At 41.6% G+C, this 16,581-nt stretch overlaps 1 protein-coding gene across 1 annotated transcript in view; it reads left to right on the plus strand.

Moving 5' to 3' along the window:
• The window catches only part of LOC143934136 (serine/threonine-protein phosphatase 6 regulatory subunit 1-like), a gene marked incomplete in the record, with an annotated part of 277,801 nt that overhangs the window by 137,744 nt on the left and 123,476 nt on the right, over nt 1-16,581 (plus strand). The window contains 3 exon segments of the mRNA XM_077457496.1: nt 3,083-3,168; nt 7,856-7,945; nt 8,030-8,127. Coding sequence (XP_077313622.1) covers nt 3,083-3,168; nt 7,856-7,945; nt 8,030-8,127 — 274 coding nt within the window.

Genomic DNA, 16,581 nt, shown 5'->3' on the forward strand with positions numbered 1-16,581 from the left:
TGCCAGTTTTTTCTGGCTAGGGAAGAGTGCTCCAATCCCCTCACAGTTCAGGGAACCTGGTCATCAAAGGAAGTGAAGCTCCTCGTCAACCTCTTGGCACTCACAGCGATAGGGATGGCTCTGCACCACTGGACCCCTCTTCTTCAGGTATATACAGTCAGGGTGCAACCAGACAGTGCTACAGCTGTGGCCTATATCCATTACCAGAGAGGCACCAAGTGCCATGTAGCCTTGAAGGAATCAAGTAAATTGGATTATGTCATGAACAGAGAAACTTTGTCCGGTGATCTCTGCTGTCCACATCCCAGAAGCGAACAGTTGGAAAATGGATTATCTCAGCAGTCGCTGCGTAGACAAAGAGGAATGGGTCTTTCACCCCAGCATCTTCCACCTGATATGTCAGAGATGGATACAACAGGCTAGGATATCATCTAGATGCTTTAAAAACCCATTGGACTCAGTTCAGGGTAATCTATGCCTTTCCTCCAGGGCAAATTCTGCCTTCACTGCTCCACAAAATAGAGCAAGAGAAGAAGCTGGCGATTCTCATTTCACCAAGCTGGCCCAGAAGAAACTGATATACAGACATCAGAGTGTTAGGAGACCCCTGCTCTCTTAGGGCCCTCTGTTTCAGCCTGCTTCTTAGTCACTGGCTTTAATGGCATGGCTGTGGAAGCTCTGGTCTAGGGGCACAAAGGGGTTTTCTGAGTCTGTCATTCCAACCTTGCTAAAAGAAAGAAAAGCCACTTACAGAGACTTATTTAAAGCGGGGTTCCACCCTAAAGTGGAACCTCCGCTGATCGGATCCCTCCCCCCCTCCGGTGTCACAATTGGCACCTTTCAGGGGGGTGGAGATACCTGTCAAAGACAGGTATTTACACCCACTTTTGGGCATAGACTCCCGTGGGAGTCTACGCAATTTCCTGTCCTGCCGCGCTGTCTGCTGGGACACACACGGGTCCCAGTGACGGCGTGGAGAATTCCTATTGCACTGTGCGACTCGCGTATGCGCAGTAGGGAACCGGGAAGTGAAGCCGAGTCGCTTCACTTCCTGATTCCCTCACCTAGAATGGTGGTGGCAGCAGCCGAGGGCCGAGCGATCGATCGGCCTCGGCTGCCGGCATCGCTGGAACCCGGGACAGGCGAGTGTCCATTTATTAAAAGTCAGCAGCTGTAGTATTTATAGCTGCTGGCTTTTAATAATTTTTTTTTGGGTGGAATCCCTCTTTAATGCCTTTTTGCTTGGTGTGAACATAGGCACTTCACTCCCAGAAGTTATGTGCCTCACATTCTGGCCTTCCTCTAATCAGGACTTTACCAGCGCTTGGCCTCAAATACATTAAAAGAACAGGTTCCGGCCTTGTTAATTTTGTTACAGAATCCTTTTCCTTGAAACCTTTTGTACAATGTGCTTTTTTTTTTTTATCAGACCGCCCTTTCAGCACCTTATGTTTCCTTTGTATCTTAATTTGGTTCTCTGTGCCCTGCAGGAACCACCCTATAAACTCATCAGGGAACTCTTTGGAGGATCTCCCCTGCAAGATGGCCTTTTTAGTGTCCTTTCTCTCTGGCCTTCCCTTGTCAAAATCTTTATAAAGAGTGCATCTCAAATCGGATCTCCTTTAAGCACCCTGTGCTTCTTTCTGACCTTAATCTGGTTCTACCCTGCAAAAACCATCCTTTGAATATGTAAGGGAAATCTCCTTGGATGTTTTCTATTGCAAAGTTGCTGCCCTGGTGGCCATCTTATCTGTCAAACGTGTCTCTGAGCTAGCAGCCCTTGACAGAAGCCATTTCTAATTCTCCACAAAGACAGTGTAGCTTGTGCCCAAGATATCCTTTCTTCCTAAGGTGATATCAGTTTTTCACACATCTGGAAATAAAGTCCTTCCCTCTTTGTGCCCATGACCAAGGCACCAAAACGAAAATGCTCTTCATTGCCTAGATGTAGTCAGTCATTAGTATCTACAACAAATCTACAGCTTCTATCTTTAAAACTGACTCTCTATTTCTCCTATCTCACAATGGACATGTTACTTCAAAATCCGCCATCTCTGGATAGATAGCACAACTCCTCTTGCACTCTAGGACTTGCACTCTAGGACTTGCACTCTAGGACTTGCACTCTAGGACTTGCACTCTAGGACTTGCACTCTAGGACTTGCACTCTAGGACTTGCACTCTAGGACTTGCACTCTAAAAGTCAGGGCTCCTCCTGCACTATTAATGTGCTCACTCCACCAGAACATTGGGAGTTTCCTGGGCATTCCAACATTGAGCTTGCTGCGTTCTGCTTCGTAAGGCATTCACAAATTCTTCTGTTAATTCTATGCCTTTGCCTTGCACTCTGAAGTCAGGTCTGTGAACCCTCGTGATTACTGGACCTGTTGGCACAGTTCTGTTTGACTAGTTTCTCATCTTTCCTCATTGTTTGGGACTATAGATGTCAAGCCTGTGTTCTGTACTGTACAAGTAAGGTAAAAGCAATTTTGGTTTACCTGTAAACTCCCTATCTTGGAGTACAGGACATAAACCACCCTCCATATTAACCCTGGATTACTTTGCCTGCTAAAAAACTGAGGACTCAAGGCGTGGTATGAGGTTATAGGGGGACTCTCGGGGGCGTGTCTTTAAAAGCTTCGCCAGTGACCAATCTCTTGAAGGTTCCAGCTTATAACCTGGGGTCTATGAATATCAATCCCATGTACTGTACTTTGATTTAGGGAATTTACAGGTAAATCCTTTTTTTTGCTATGAATAATACTGTATAATCACAACACTTGCGATTATTAGTGCTCTAAAGTATGTCATTTTTCAGAATACAGTATTGTGCAGTGTGTAGCTTATACAGTATTCAGAATAGGGCAATCCTGAATAAGTTACATCCAGTATAGTGAGTTGGTTTAGAAGTTGCAAGATAGCACTACCATAATAGGTGCAAGTTTGCTTGCATCATGGTAGAAAAGGCGTTCTCTGCATCACAGATTGCACTAAACTCTGTTTTGTAGCACGGTATGGGTGGTGCTGCCACATTTTTGTTTTCCCTTTTTAATATAACTAAAGGAATTCTGTACATTCACAGAGCTCTCAGAAGAACAGCAGGAGCAATGGGAACATTTTGTCTCTGGATCTCTTTCGGAGACCAACAAGAAGAACACTGTAGACCTTGTGAGTGTGTTTTATGTGATATTGACTCAAAAATTAAATGCATTTTTATTTTCAGGTCATAGCAGCCTAAAACATTTTTTTTAGATTCTGATGGTCACTGCTGGGTTTACTTACTCTTAAAAAATTTTCATCTCTGGGACTTTCTGTGGTGAGATTTTTTTCTGCTAAAGACATACTTGGGTATATTTACTAAAACAGGAGCACTCAGAATCTGGTGCAGCTATGCATTGTAGCCAATCGGCTTTTAACCTCAGCTTGCTCTATTAAGCTTTGGTAATAAAACCTGGAAGCTCATTGGTTTCTATGCAGAAGTGAGCCTGATTTTGCACTCTCCAGCTTTAGTAAATAAACCCCTATAGACCAGAAGGCCATAGCAACATTCTATTCTCACTCCTTAATTTCCAAATATATTCTCAAAAATAATGGAGAATTTATGATGGTACATTACTTTCTCAGTATGATTTGCTCTGGCTGTGGTGCATAAGAGAAACTTTAGGTACTTTCCAGTGAAGTCTCTTTCTTTGAAGTTTCTACATAAAATTAAGATTTTTTATTTTTAGTGGAGTTGGCTTCTAAATTAATGCTGTAAATCACAGTGAGCCTCGGCATATTTGTGTGATACTAAAGCTGTTTCCTTAATGGTTGAGTGTGAGTATACCAGCCTTGGTTTTTCTTGGGTGTATGAATCAAAGAACAGTGCTGTGCCTTGAATACAAATATTATACCCAAATCAAGTGTGATAAATCATTGTCTAACTACGCTTGTGAAATTGTGAATTGTGAAAAGATATAATGAAAACAAAACATTTCAATAAAGTGCTATAACCAAATAGTGTCCATATGTGCTGTTATCTTCCACCACAACGTCATCCACAATATAACGTTGTGCTCAAGTTTGCATACCCTTGCAGAAATTTTTTCAATTTTGGCATTAAAATTGAAAATATGATCATGCCAAAAAACTGTCTTATTTAAGGATAGCAATCATATGAAGCCATTTATTATCGCATAGTTTTTTGGGTAATTTTTTAAATCGTAACAGAAATCACCCAAATGGCCCTGATCAAATGTTTACATACCCTGGAATATTTGGCCTTGGTACAGACAATGAAAGTTAAACACACAGGTTAAAATGGCAATTAAAGGTTAATTTCCCACATTTGTGACTTTTTAAATCACAATTAGTGTCTGTGTATGAATAGTCAATGAGTGAGTTGGCTCTCACATTGATGCACTAGGTAGGCTAGACACTGAGCCATGAGGAGGTAGAAAATAACAGTCAAAATACCTGCGTAACAGGGTAATGAAACTTTTTACAAAGAGGGAAAAGGATATAAATCCAAAGCCTTGAATGTGCCAGTCAGTACTGTTTAATCATTTAATAAGAAGCAGAAAATTAGGAGCTCTTTTGCCCCTAAGCCAAGGTCAGGTAGACCAAAAAAAGATTGCAGCCACAACTGGCAGAAGAATTGCTCCAGATACAAAGAAAAACCTACAGGTAAACCCCTGCACTAGAAATACAGCTGCTCTCCAAAACGACGGTGTGGTTTTTAAGGTGCACAATTCAATGATACTTGAACAAAAAAGAACTGCGTGGTTGAGCTGCCAGAAGGAAGGCTTTACTGTGCCAATGCCACAAAAAAGCCAATGATGCATGTCAAGGTGGTGTTGGGCATATTGTAACCAGGCTCTTTTGTGAAACTTGTGCAGTAAAGGCCTCTTTGTGGCAACTTGACCATGCAGCTCTTTTTTGTTTAAGTATCATCGTATTGTGATCCTTGTAAACAACCATACAATCCTTTTTCCAGAGCAGCCTGTATTTCTCCTAAAGGGTTACCTGTAGGTTTTTCTTTGCACACTGAACAGTTCCTGTGCCAGTTGTGGCTGAAATCTATCTTGATCAACCGGACCTTGGCCTGGTATCAAGAGATCCCCATATTTTCCACTTTTTATTAAGTGATTGAACAGTATTGTCTAGCATATTCAAAGCTTTGGATATCTTTTTATATAATTTTCCATCTTTGTAAAGTTTCATTACCTTGTTATGCAGGTCTTTTGACTGTTATATTCTACCTCCTCATGGCTCAGTGTCTAGCCTGCCTAGTGCATCAATGTGAGCGCTAACAAACTCATTGACTATTCATAGGCTGGCCATACATTATACAATTTTCTTCTATAGATTTCCTTTAGATTTACCAAAACCATATCATGAGGTCAAATCTGCTCACTCAGTTTGTGTGCAATCAGGTAGGCCCTTGTACTACACAGTTGAAGGTAAATCTAAAGGAAATTGAATAAGAAAATTGTATGGTGTATGACCAGCTATAAACAGACACCAATTGTGATTTAAAAAGCCACAAATGTGAGAAATTAACCTTTTACCATTTTAACCCGTGTGTGTCTCCTCCTGTGTCTGTACCAAGGCCAAACATTCTAGGGTATGTAAACTTTTGATCAGGGCCATTTGGGTGATTTCTGTTATGATTTAAAAGGAATCCAAAAAATGATGTGATAATAAATGGCTTTGTGTGATTGCTATCCTTAATTAAAAGGCAGTTTTTTGTCATAATCAGTCATATTTTCAATATTAATGCCCAAATTTCACAATTTCTGCCAGGATATGTAAATGTTTGAGCATAATTGTCTTAAGATCCTTTCCACCTCATTGTGACCAACACACTCTATTGCACTCACTGACTCCTATGATGTTAGAGGAGAGCCGCTGCATGTGTGTTTTTATCACTACAGGCCCTCACACGTGGTCATCCAGCTCCACCATCACACTGGTGCAAGAAGCTTGGAAGGGCAATGTGCACTTGACTGCCTGGTGACATGGGCACTTCCTATTGGATGTAGTTCTGCAGGGTTCTGGCAGTGTGCAGATGATTCCATTGGTGGCCTGAAGTCATTAGGGATATGAGCAGCAACAGGACTGGTCAGTGATAGGCCAGAATTACAGCACTGGATCACCAGGTACTGAGAAGGATGATCTGGCACATTTAGCAACCAACAGAGCATTTGGCTGCCCTCAATGGTGAGAAGTGGTACTACCAGGTAAGTTTAGTGTAAAGGTGGATCTTGATGACCATGTGTGAGGGACTGTAGTAATACAAACGATTATGTCACTGCTCTCATCTGGCAGCTTAGGAGTCAGTGAGTGCAATCTAGTGTGTTGGTCACACTGTTGTGGAAAGGATCTAAATATGTGGTGGAAGATAACAGCACATATGGACACTATTTGTTTATAGAAATGTATCATTGCACATTTTCTTTAAGTTTTTGCTTTAATTTCATCTGTTCAAAATCCTATTTTTGTTCGCATTTATGGATATTTATCTAAATTGTGGTTAGGCTATGATGTAGCACACTTGATTTGGGTATAATAATTGCAGTCAAGGTGCTGCACTGTTCTTTGATGCTATATTATTTGAGTTTGGTATACTTACTGCAAGCTTCCCATTTTTGTTTTTCTTAAGCGTTGACCATTTTATTATATTAGTTGGTTGTATGAAATTCAGGAGGCTTGGTGATCAGCTAAGAATGCTACCCTGCATGACATTGCTGACCAAGTGAAATTTTAAAGGGCCCGCTGTACAGTTAGGTTGGTTAAAGCTGAACTCTGGGCAAGGACTGTTTTGTGACATGTGCACTGTAAAAATAAATCAATGCTGATGTATTGTGTCCTATGTCTCTAGGCTGTACAGTTATGTACAACTGACTTTCGCGGGGGTTCTTTAATAAATCTCAGGGTCTGGTGTTCTGTCTGTCATTGGCATGCATGGTGTTATGCCAAGATTAAAAGACCTCTCCTAGGAGCTTCGCAGGGTGTTGGATCACCAAATTTGAAATCAATCATTCTACTGTAAGGAAAAAATCTTTCATAGTTTTTAAGCCACTCTTTGTGCAGGACTTGTTGGCCCAGCAAATTTAGCCCAAGAACTGACTATTTGATGCTAATAGTACAAGGGCGTCAAAGTACATGCATCCACATTCAGAAAAGGTTAACATCAGTTTAACCTGGTAGTCCATTGCTTTTTCCTGCTCTTGGTTAACTGCCTGCCCTAATGAGGTACAAGCAGACAACTATGTTGAGAGTCTAAAGGAGACTGAGATTTACCTGTGATCTGCTAATTGCTGGTACAATGATCTGCAGGCTCAAATAAAGTAATAAATGCAATTTTTTTTTAACCTGGTAAAAAAAATTCATTTATTTATTATAAATATGAACGTCTCCTTTAAGAAATTAAACCATATAAAAGATGTCGTGTACTTCTAATTCCACCCACTGTGGCCTAGCAAAATTCTGAAATCTTACACAATTTGCATTAGTATACAATGAAGTATGTTTTTACAGTCTCGCCCCCTTCACATTATTTTTAAAGCCTGCTTCACACTGGTGCGTTTTCAGATGCAACTTGAGTCACACAGAATCACATGACAAAGGAAATCAAATTGTTTTTAATAGTGCCATTTAACATTATTGCGACTTGGCACCGAGTAGTTTTGGAAACTTCTTTGGTGTGATTCCAGTGTTATTTTGGCCCTATACAATGTACAAGCCTTCTCAAAGTTGCATCCAAGTGTCACTACATATTCGCACTGAAAGTCGGATCACATTTGTATGGCACCAGTGTGAACCTATCCTAATATATACTTTGTATGTGTCAGTAGTTCTGTGTGTTTTACAGGTAAACACAAGAAATATGCACTCTTCCAGTGATGATGAGGATAATGACCTAAAGGAATTCAGCTTTCCCCAAGAGACTGTACTACAGCAGGTGACGTGATGTTTTTTTTTTTCTAATTATATAAGGCCTAACATTGCGCTCATCATTTAATGCATGGTGGTATATTTTTTCCAGGCATTTGTGGACTACCAGATGCAACAAATGACATCTGCTTTTATTGATCATTTTGGTTTCAACGATGAGGAGTTTGGAGAGCAAGAAGAAAGTGTCAAGTAAGTGTCTCTTATTAATATTTTAATAATTGCTGACTTTCTGATCATTTTGTAAGCAGTGTGTTAACCAGTTGCCGTCTGGTGCACGCCGATATAAAACTGCAGAATGGCAGGGGGTAGGCAAAATAGACATACCCATACGTCTCTCCTTGAAAATAGGCTAGCTGGTGCGCACACTTCGTGCGCTGCGGGAGGTCCGCGATCGTGGCGAGGAGAGGGAGGTAAACAAATTTACCTGCTCTGCCTAGTGACATGACCGAGATCTTCTGTTACCTGTCATTGGTAACAGTGATCTCTGTCATGTTCTAGTGAGCCCACCCCCCTACAGTTAGAACACACCTAGGGAACACACATCGCCCCCCTAGTGTTCACCCCTTCTATGCCAGTGAAATTAACATAGTACTTGGGGGCTATTTTTAGCATTGATTGCTGTATACATGTCAGTGGTCCCAAAATGGTGTCAAGCGTCTGATCAATCTATCCCCTATTTAGTAGACGCTATAACTTTTGCGCAAACCAATCAATATACAGTTATTGCGATTTTTTTTTTTTTTTTTTTTTTTTTGGATTTTTTTTTTTCCAAAAATGTCGAAGCATGCACATCGGCTGAAACTGAGGAAGAAATTTTTTTTTTTTTTTTTTAAATATTTTTTTGGAATATTCTAGCAAAATAAAAAAAAAATGCTTTTTTGCCAAAATTGTTGGTCTTTTTCTGTTTATTGGGCAAAAAATAAAAAACGCAGAGGTGATCAAATACCACCAAAAGAAAGCTCTATTTGTGGGGGGGGGGGAAAGGATGTCAATTTTGTTTGGGTACAACATCGCAATTGTTAGTTAAATTGACAGTGCTGAATTGCAAAAAATGCTCTGGTCGTTAAGGGGCCAACCTAAATATATATAAAAAAAATTGGATCCTATTCCCTTAAAGCATGTTTACAGCACAGCGCTTGTGCTGTGTAATTTGGCCCCCTGTACTTAAAACCTGGCTGATCCTGCCAGTTTCTGCCCTCCCTGCTGTAAACTGACCAGAGTGTATTATGGCTGCTGAGCCCTGACACCGTGGTCAGTTTATGTGCCTGTCTTCCGCAGCTCTCCTGTGTCTCATGTCCTCCCCTCCCGCCTCCCTCCTTGCCTGACAGCTCCTGTGTTATATAATCCTCCTCTCCTAAGGATATGTTGCCTGTGTCTGTGTTTTATTTTTTTTTTAAAAATGACGATTATACCTCAATTCAGAGAGCCGATTGGCTCGCGTGCCTCTCTCCTCCCCTCCAGACTTATGTCAGCGGGGGAATCTTGGCCCCCGCCCACTGTATATATCAGATGGGGAGAGGAGAGAGCCAGAAGGTCACGTGAGCACCAATCTGTGCTCTGAAATTAGGTATAATTGACTTTTTTTTTTTTTTTAAGACAGACACAGGAGCACGTATCCTTATGAGACAAGGATGATTATATAAAGTCCTTACAGTGTGCTAACAACCACTTTAAAGTATAACTAAAGGCAAAACATTTTCTTTAGTTTTGGGTAGAGTAGAGAGTGATTAGAACGTGTGTCAGCTGTTACTGATGTCTCTGTCCCTGTTAAGGAGATTCTACTTTCATTGGAGTACATAGGGCATGTGTATCACTCACTGCTCATCTCCCACTGCTTGTGCTCCACCCTGCCACGTTTATCAGGAATTCTTGATTGTCAAAATGACAGTAGCTGCTGGCTTTCAAAAACACTATGGCTTCATTTAGTTAAAGCAACTGTACAAGGAACACAATTTTTTTATTTATTTTTTTCAATAAAATTTGTATCTTAATCATACAGTACAGGGCACAGGCAAAGTATTCATAGAGATAGAGTTATAGGCTCATACCTTCAGGTGACTGGACATGGGCTAAGCTTTCGAGGACGCACCTCTGTGGTGCCTCTCCTATAACTTTACCCTATTATGAGTCCTCAGTTTTTTGCTAGTGTCTCAAGGTGGTAGACCTCTTCTCCTTCACAGAGAAAATAACCCCTATCTTAATCCATTGTTTTTATTTTATTGTTCTATCTTTGATTTCTTGAGATTGCTCCTCATTGGCTTCTGATATCACAGATAGAAACAGTGCATCTGAATAAGCACAACCTTGGTAAACCTTTAGAGCTGTACCAGGACCCCACACCATGCAGACAGCATGTAACGTTTCGGACACTTGATCCTGCATGAGCCTCACCTTGGCACTTGTTGCCATGCATGTAACCAGTTATACTGGGACCGTGGTCCATCCCTTTCGAACCCAGTGCCTTTAGAGCCCTTCATAGTCAGGTTGAAAAAAGACACAAGTCCATCCAGTTCAACCTTCAGTGGTATGCCCACAATGATAGGTGAAGCCTTGACTTTATATACTAGTATAGTCCCATCATTGAAGACAGAGTCACCCTGTGTGTTTTTTGACAATTATCATTAATCACTGGGGCGATATTTGAATTGTTCAATACAATGTAAAATTTTTTACTTTGGTGCTAAAACTAAACTAATTAGAACTTCGACACAGGAAGTTCGTCAGATGCAACATGACACCACAGGTCCCACTCTTCAGTTGACCACATCTTCTGCCTGGAGTCTTTATAAGGTTGTCAGGTGCTGCCTTCTGCCCCTTTGCTAGAAAACACTCCAAACCCGGGTTGCTATGTTCTCCTTCTGGACATGCTTACCCTTACCTTCACATGTAGCTGTGGTGGAGACCAAGCAAAATGGAGCCATTGCAAAACCACAGGCGAGCATTTGCTGTGCTAAAGGCCTGTACGTTACTCGGCCTCAGAATGATGCGTCCCTTGCACTGAAACAGGACCCGCCTCTAAAATCACTCTTTGCATCCAATTCTAGCTCTATTTTGTAAATACAACTAGTGGCTTATTTGCCAAAAACTGAATTTTCTGCATGTCACATTTCCTTGGACAAATAACGGTATTATTACAGCCATCTTTGCTTTGGGTTTATAAATGTCACACCTATTCTCCTACTCCTGTTTCTCTACTAAAGTTGAGACCCGATATTCCTTCCCTAAATGGAGCAGACATAGAATGGCATGAAGAGGACGCTGAGGCATTATTAGGGGGAAGCTGCAGAAATATTTACTTTCCTAGTTGCCATTGTACTGAAGCAGAAGCTTCACTCAACATGCTTGTTAATGTGAAAAACTTACTGCTACCATCCACAAAAGCCTTGACTTTGTACAGCTAGATTCTCCTCAGTCTTACCATGCCATTTTGCAAAAGATTTCAAAACAGTTCCTGTTCACAAACAGGTAGAATGTACAATCTGTGACTATTGGGCTGCTACAGAATATAATTTTCTTTAAAATCTTTGCTCTACTCTATCCAGGAAAAAAAAGACAATACAAACACAGGAATCCAGCGATCAATGGGTTATAAAAGCAGTCCATAATAGATGAAATATAATGATAATGAATCATTTTATTCAAACGTGCAGATGATGATAAAACCAGTCTTGTTAGATCACAATAAGAATACAGGAAAAAGGCTTACACAGTCATCTCCAATCCGCTGAGCAAAAAGAAACTGAATAGTCTGTGAAACCCATACTCTCATCTCTCATGGCGGGGGGGAAGAGGCTGGGTTGTAGTGTGACTGTGACCGTAGAGGGACGTGTTTACCGACCTGCAGATGGTGGTCCAGCGCGTGGGGGCGATGAATGCCGCAACAGCTCTCAGCGAGAAGTTGAAATGGAGCGCCGTCCCACATGTGTCAGTGACGTCAGTCCAGCTGAGACACTGCCGCGGGAAAGAGGAATCCCGGCGTGGCTGTAATGGATCTGCTGTAATCCTCTCCACTGCACGTGGTGCAGTCCACTACTAAATCACTATTGTGGGGATGTGTAACCCACTATTGAAACAGTTTGAGCTGATAGACTGGGGTAACAGTCCAAGCTACCATTGGTTGCCGGAAAATAGAAGTCCAAAATAGTGATGGGTAATGGGATATGATGACTGCTCCATAAGCTGTATTACTGTTGCCTTGACAACATGTTTTGCGCGCATGCGCTTTGTCAATTTGTTGCTCTTTTTCAAAAAAATGAATCCTTCCGCTACCCATACTGTGGTTTTCATCTGCAGCTTTTTAGATTGGTTGACTGCTCTTGTGATCCTTGGGGGACTGTACGTGGACCAAGATGTGGGGCCATCCTGTAAATTGATCTTTGGGCACTGTATCTTGTGGGGATGTGATATGCATCCTGCTGAGTTTGCCACAGGGTGCTATACAGGTCCAGAGCCATGGTCCATCAGCAGATGGAGCCACTGAAGATCCCTTTGGGGCTGTTCCCATCCAGGACGACAAAGCCAGGCTGAGTTGTCAGCGTACCATTTTTTTTTCTTTTTTTCTTTTGTCCTCAAGGAAAAAGGCCCTCCCTGTCCTTTTTTTTTTTTGGGGGGGGGGCTTTTTTTTTTTTTTTACAGCATCTAGTATCTATCCTTCTCAGATGATGTAGGGCCACCACTTAATCCATTGTTGGTTTTAAAAAACAATTTGTGTACCAGGTGGCTTTTTGATTCTCTGCCATTGCATACTTTGTCTGCAAGGTGCTTCTGCTGCCAACTGTTGGGGTTTGTTGACCTTTCTTGTTTGTTCCTGTGGGTGTGTTGCTTTTTTTTCTATTGTGTTGTCCACTTTTTGAATTATTGCCTAGGGATGCTTGTCACATGGTCTAAGAATCAGTTCCTGTGTCCTGTACTCCACAAATAAGATTATGGGAATTTTTCCGTATCTTTGTGTACAGCATGCAGGTCCCTCTTTTCTCTGTGATCGCCTTAATGTTTGCTAAAAAAAATAACTGGAGCCTCACAGAATGAATGGGGTTATATGGAAATACTGGGCAGTCCCAGCAAAATTTCTGTCCAGTCAGCTGATGGTAGCGGTGTATAATTCACGGTCTAAGAATCATTACCCATGTCCTTTACTATACTAAAGTTTTGGAATTTACAGGTTCATGAAGTCTTTCTTTCCTTCTTTTTGGGAGTTTTATTTATATATTTATGCTTTTTGCCTATAAATGGTATAGAAAATCATTTTTGCAAGTCTTTTTGCTAAAATTTTAGCCAAAAGCCTTTTTTGGCCCCCAAAAATATATCTATTTTGTCATCCTAAAGCAGTTGTAAATGGTACTTTTTAAAAAATTTTTTATTAAGGCTCCATTCAGACTTGTGGGCCTTCTCCTGTGACTTTGAACATCACACTCACATGACGGGTCCCAGCCCATTTGTTTCGTTGCCACTCATTCAGATTAGTGGGACATAAAGTCATAGCAACTTTCAAAAGTTGCCCGCTTTACTTTGGTGCGACTTTTGATGCAACTTTTGTCCAGATAATGTAAAGCGCTCCTGGCTCCTCTTTTTTGTGTGTTCCCCCATTGCAAGCTATTTGCTATGCAGGCACACCTGTGGGCTAACTGCCGAGCTGAACTGTGTGCGTCCATAGACCAACACAGTTTACTACAACTACCATTTTCACTGTAAAAGTGAATACTAATGAAGTGTGCATCATATGCGGCCGCTGGGATGTTTAATATTTGTTTTTCCCCAGTGCAGTAAGCAGTGAATGTACGGTCCTGAAATTTACAATTCAGGCTGTGTTGCGCAGATCACATTTTATTCTGAAATTGTCTTGCATTCTTTTCTGTGAATGCAAGGTATTTGTGACTGAAGATGGGGAGATAAAATGACATTCATCTGCACTTCAATTACAGAAAGCCCCCCCTAGCATCTTTGTCAAAGTAGAACTAATGATACATATTGAAAATAAATGATTGAAGGTAACTGAAAAGTGGCCCTGAAACTTTGTAACCTAAGCTATGTTATAACCTTTGCTGCGCCATCTGTAATTTATGTAAAGCTGTCCAGTGCTTGTCTAATAAAAAGCAGTTTTGGTGCTCCTCTTACAGAACCAGAGGTTAGCAACAGCTTCATAACAAAACTGCTGCCAACCAGCAGGTCCTGCCATGAGACAGCGTTGAATATTATAATATAAATGGTGTCAACCTTTTAAACTTTTACTATATTTATATAGCAGTTGCCCCTTTAGGTGTACAACCCACTCAAAGAAACATAGATCTGTGAAGTTAGATGCTACTACAACTGGTGAAAATAAATGATTTACTGTGAAATATCCTTTACGCGTACTATAAAAAACAAAAATAAACATCAATATAAGTGTTCTCAAAGTAGCAAAAAATGTGTCCACACAGATTACAAAGTGTCCACCATTGTGGCAGCAGCTGCTGCCATTAACAAGATATTCCTCTTCAAAAAAGGGATGTAATGAGCTGGTCGTAAAGTGGTTAAAGCATGTTATACAGCACAGTGCTTGTGCTTTGTAATTTGCCCCCCCCCCCCCGTATCTGGCTGATCCTGCCTTGCTAAGCCCCCCCCCCCCCCCCCCCCCGTAAACTGACAACAGTTTATCAGGGCTGCTTAGCCCTAACACTATGGTCAGTTTACGTGCCTCTGTCATCCGCAGCCCTGCTCTATCCTTCTCTCTTCTGTCCTTTTCTCCTCCCCTACCTGTCGCTACTGTGCCGGTGCCTGCCCCCTCCCCTCCTGGTGCTAAAATTATGTTTATTGTTTCATATAACCCTCTGTGTTCTAATAACAGGTGCTCCTGTCTGTTTTATAAAAAAAAAAAATGCTGCCTTTAACATATTTAATTTAATTTTTCTCCTCCGTCTTCACAAGGGAATCGGGGGGCTTCAGTAACCAAATCTGCAGTGTTTACCCTTATGACACATCACAGGAAGCAGCTTCATGGTTAATAGAGGACAGAATTAAAATTAGACTTTGGAAAACTTAAAATTAATAAATCACCGGGACCAGATGGCCTGAATCCGAGGGTATTTGCAGAACTCAGTCAAGTAATTGCCAGACCATTGTTCCTAATTTTTACTGACAGTCTGACTGGAATGGTACCAGCTGATTGGAGAAAAGCCAATGTAGCACCAATATTTAAAAAGGGCCCAAAATACATCCCTGGGAATTGCAGTCCAGTTTGCCTAACATCAATAGTATGCAAGCACTTGGAGGGGATGATAAGGGACTACAGTATATACAATATTTTAGTAATGAAAACTGTATCATTAGCAGCATTCAGCATGGATTCATGAAGAATCATTCTTGCCAAAACAATCTATTAACCTTCTATGAGGTGAGTTGCCATCAAGATGAAGGCAGGCCCGTAGATGTGGTGTATCTGGATTTTACAAAAGCATTTGACACAGTTCCCCATAAACTTTTACTGTACAAAATAAGGTCTGTTGGCATGGACCATAGGGGGAGTACTACTACGTAGAGTGTTCTTTACTGTAAGAGTGGCAAGGATGTGGAATTCCCTTCCACAGGCAGTGGTCTCGATAGTTTCAAAAAACTATTAGCTAAGCACCTGAACGACCACAACATACAGGGATATACAATGTAATGCTGACATGTAATCACACACATAGGTTGGGCTTGATGGATCGCCTTTTTTCAACCTCATCTACTATGTAATGTATTTCAGAGTCTCTCAGCGATCACGTTACCGGGAAGCTCTCTCTCTCCTTTCCTCTCGTCCCGGCTGGCGTCTGCGGTAGAATCCCAACAACCCCCCCCCCCGCTGCAGCTCTGAGGAGAGAGTCGGCCGGTCACGTGATCACTGGGAGATGCTGTGCAATACATAAAACAGACAGGCACTTGTCAGGTCAGAGGATTATATGAAGTTGTCAAAGTGGGTTAACAATCACTTTAACAGGTGACAACTTCTTCACTCCCAAATCAAAGTGCTCTACCACATGAGGTACAGGGAACCACTCACCAGATTCATATGGCCATAAAGACCTTTTCTGCCTTTGAATTTAAACAGTCAGGGAAGGATGAGGTAGACTCAGCATATAGTATATCTTTCTATGCAATTCCCGTCTCGCATTTTATTTAGGAATCATAAATCCCCAGAAAGTCAATAAATGGTTTCATAGTGCAGCACGTTTAGTAAAATCCTTCAGTTAAAAACAAGCCAGTCTAATGCACTTAAATTTCTCTGTGGCCAGACCGGCACCAGCACAGATACTATTGGCAAAGTTTTTCCCCAGCATGCGTTCCACCTAAGCCGAGTATGTCACCAACAACCAGAAACTATGGGTGCATACCGGAAATGAAAAATACTCTAGTCCAAAAACCGATACCAAAAATGAGCTGTGTGTTCCCCGCGTCATGCCATCACAGCCCCTCCTCTTTGTCCGGGCACTTTGATAGACAGATCACCCGTCCAATCCAGGACAAGGGGGAGGGGCTGTATGTGACGGTGCACGGTGGGGAACACACGGCTATTGAAATGAAAGCGCGGATATTCCCAGCGTTCTAATCAACCAGGGAGTTGCTCTCCTGCGCTATAGGACACCCCCATGATGGGTGGCACCAGGGGCAGAGCCCTGCCCCATTTTC

This window comes from Lithobates pipiens, unplaced genomic scaffold, assembly GCF_037356315.1.
Source record: "Lithobates pipiens isolate NorthernLeopardFrog02 unplaced genomic scaffold, aLitPip1_a1.2 Scaffold_27, whole genome shotgun sequence".
Taxonomy (NCBI): Eukaryota; Metazoa; Chordata; class Amphibia; order Anura; family Ranidae; genus Lithobates; species Lithobates pipiens.